We start from the raw sequence: 3,353 nt of genomic DNA, 5'->3' as shown, positions 1-3,353 counted from the left end.
TTAAATATGAAACTAGTAATACTCACTTCAATAATAGCTCAATAGACATTTCAATAATAAAATTATAAATAATATTAAATATTAAATATAATAATAGTTCAATAGACATCTACAATAATAGAAATCTAAATAAAATATTAAAATGTACTCTAACGTATATTGAAAGTAAACAATATCTTAATAGACATATTCAATAATAGAAACTGAAAAAATATATTAAATACTAAAACACATTAGAACCTAATTCCATATTACCAAATACAAAATACTAAAATATGTTTGAGCGTGATTCCATGTTACCATGTTACACAAGGGACCCAAGAAAGCATGTTTGTATGAATTCAATCATACCATTGTTACCCAATCAGTTCATTTCCAATCGAGGAAAACTAAGTTACACCAAGAGACCCCATCACGACCGCAATTATTTCTATTCTTAAAAAAATTAAAACTTTAAAGTCTAATGTAATGGGAAGTGCTGAAAACATTTAATACCCAACTTGTATTTTGCTTTTGTTAGCAACGTGAAATCTACCTGACAATCAACAGCAAATCATCCATATCCATTACAATATAATAGGAGAAATATCGAGCAGTTTTGATGGAGCAATCTACTATATAAAGTTGCGTGTTTGTATGCTTTGCTTGTACCAACATATTTTCTCCAAATTCTTAAGTTGGGTGAGAGTTAGTTCAGCTCTTTGGAAATAAAAATGGCTGCAAGTGCTGCTGCATTCCCTCATTCTGTCAATCACTGCCTTTATTCTCAACTATTAGAGGAAAATTCAGTCTCACCCATGGCCTCCATTTGTGAGATTTCTTCATATGAGGATTTTGTGAAGGAAGAGAAAAGTAAAATATTAGTGATTGGAGCCACTGGTTATATTGGTCGCTTTGTTGCTCTTGCAGCTGTAAATGCAGGCCATCCTACTTATGCTCTCATTAGACCCATCACTGCCCATGATTCTGCCAAGGAAAAGCGCCTCCATGAATTGAAAGATTCTGGTGTTAACATTGTCTATGTATGTCACTAGCTCTGTTCATAACTAAGATTTTGTGGTAGATATGTATGCCACAGTTGTGAAGTGCGTGTACTTGTTTAAAATATTGATTTTACAGAGTGTAGATTGTTTTGATTCGTTATATAGGGCTAGAATATATGATTAAGCTTTCCTTGTTTGTTCCATGGTAACTACTATTGCAGCTGTTTGCTAGATTGTGAGATAGCGGTCATCTCACAATTAATCATGTTTGACTGTCGTCTTGTGAAGTTGAGTATTTCCAAATTATGTTAAGAAGGGGTGTTTGGTCAGTCTCCTTATCAATGAGTCTAATTTGGTTGGGATCATGAGCTATATTATAATTGTAAAAATTTGTGTTATAATGGGTTTTATTAATGTCTCTCTGTTCTGTAATGGGTCTTATTAATGCGCATGTATATTATAATGGGTGTTCTGCAGGGAGATTTAAGTGACCATAATTCAATGGTAAAGGCCATGCAAGGCATTGATATTGTTATTTCAATTGTGGGCGGTGGTCAACTGACAGATCAGCTGAAGATCGTAGACGCCATTAAAGAAATTGGCACTATTAAGGTCAGAACATAGGACCGTAACATTATTACCATGAATGCTTGTTAACTGTAATAGACTTAAGAATTGCTGAACTTTGATGCAGAGATTTCTTCCTTCGGAATTTGGGCATGATATAGACAGAGCCAATCCAGTAGAACCAGGACTGAGCTTTTACAAGGAAAAGAAAGTTGTTAGGAGGGCAATTGAGGCATCCAACATTCCATACACTTACATCTGCTGCAATTCTATTGCTGGGTGGCCTTACTTTTATCATACCCATCCCTCTGAGCTTGCTCCTCCCCAAGATCAGTTTGAAATCTATGGAGATGGAAACATCAAGGGTGAGATTTTAAATAATGTCATATTATAAAATGATGAAATCTTCTCTAATCTAGATTGCAGAATCCGACTTCAGTTGTTGAATTGTTTATATTGAATATGAAAATCCACTACTGTTATTATATTCGGTTGACCTATTTATAATTGATAAGCTAAAAGAGCTATAAAGACAACGTTTTGTGAATTGGGTAGCAAATCAAATAGGCTTAATTTTGGATGAAATTGGACTACTAGAAGGATATGTGACTTTATGGGACCGTCTAATACTTTACATCTGTGAATATTACCTGAAATGTACCATTCTCATAACCATTCATTTTATGAGATTCTTATAATCTACTACTCCTAAAATATATATTAATAAATTTGTGCTGAAGACTGAAATTCGATAACAGCATCATAATTTAACTTATTTCCTGCTTACCAATTTCTAAACTGTTAATGACAGCATACTTTGTGACCGGGGAAGACATTGGCATGTACACCATAAAGTCTCTGGAGGATGTTCGAACTGTTAACAAAAGTGTGCACTTCAGACCACCCAAGAATTTCCTCACACTCAATGAGCTCGCAGCAATTTGGGAGAAGAAAATAGGGAAAACGCTTCCCCGGGTTTGTATCTCAGAACAAGATCTCCTGGATCTAGCTAAAGGTATATTACCATATTATTTACTTTTATGTCATGGGCTCGTTAATAGTACACAAAGAAAGAATATATATATATATATAAGATTTGGTATACGAAAACTAAAAGATCATTAACAGCCAGCTTGGATTGGACATTTGTTTCATAATCTATTATGGATTCATTTACTTTCTGGGCTTTATATGTGCAGCCAATAATATTCCTGAGAGCATAGTAGCTTCACTGACACATGACATTTTCATTAATGGGTGTCAATACAATTTTAAAATGGAAGAGCCCAAAGACGTGGAAATTTGTGAACTTTATCCAGAGATTCTTTACACTACAGTTGAAGATTTTTTCGATGGGTACCTTTGAATTTTAGTATATTCAACCCTTCAATACAGCTCAGGCAGTATTGAATAATATTATTGGAATGTCTAATGTCTGCAGTTGGCGTCGGTGATATTAGGTAGTTACGTATTGCAGTGTGAAACTTTGGATATCCAGGATTTTGTGGCAGGAAAATCTAAAAAAATCTAAAGAAATGTTGCCTGTGTTTTGAGCTTGTTCATCTATGTCTTAATCAGAATGAAAATTTCCAATTTTTAGATCGGACCATATATTACTTTCAGTGATTAAAAAAATATAATTGATTGCATTCTTCATCATTGCGTTGGTTAAAAATCGCTGACTTTAGTTTTCATATTTTTAAACTAGTAGTCTAGGTGGTTTTTAGTGAGTTTATAATATATATGTTTGGTAATCTCTCAACATTTAGTTTCATTATTAGTACTTGGAGTTAGGTTAAGTAC

At 33.6% G+C, this 3,353-nt stretch overlaps 1 protein-coding gene across 1 annotated transcript; it reads left to right on the top strand.

The window, feature by feature from the left end:
- Positions 1 to 698: 698 nt before the first annotated feature.
- Positions 699 to 3,149, top strand: LOC149536102 (eugenol synthase 1-like). The gene is made up of 5 exons (XM_089805467.1): positions 699 to 1,022; positions 1,461 to 1,595; positions 1,678 to 1,915; positions 2,362 to 2,565; positions 2,750 to 3,149. The coding sequence occupies exons 1-5, from the start codon at positions 714 to 716 to the stop codon at positions 2,914 to 2,916; spliced, it is 1,053 nt and encodes a 350-aa protein (XP_089661593.1). The 5' UTR covers positions 699 to 713; the 3' UTR covers positions 2,917 to 3,149.
- Positions 3,150 to 3,353: the final 204 nt, after the last annotated feature.

Source organism: Cupressus sempervirens, chromosome 10 (genome assembly GCF_028749045.1).
Source record: "Cupressus sempervirens isolate cs-2001-9-10 chromosome 10, ASM2874904v1, whole genome shotgun sequence".
Classification (NCBI taxonomy): domain Eukaryota; kingdom Viridiplantae; phylum Streptophyta; class Pinopsida; order Cupressales; family Cupressaceae; genus Cupressus; species Cupressus sempervirens.
This window is presented reverse-complemented; position numbering and strand designations above follow the sequence as displayed.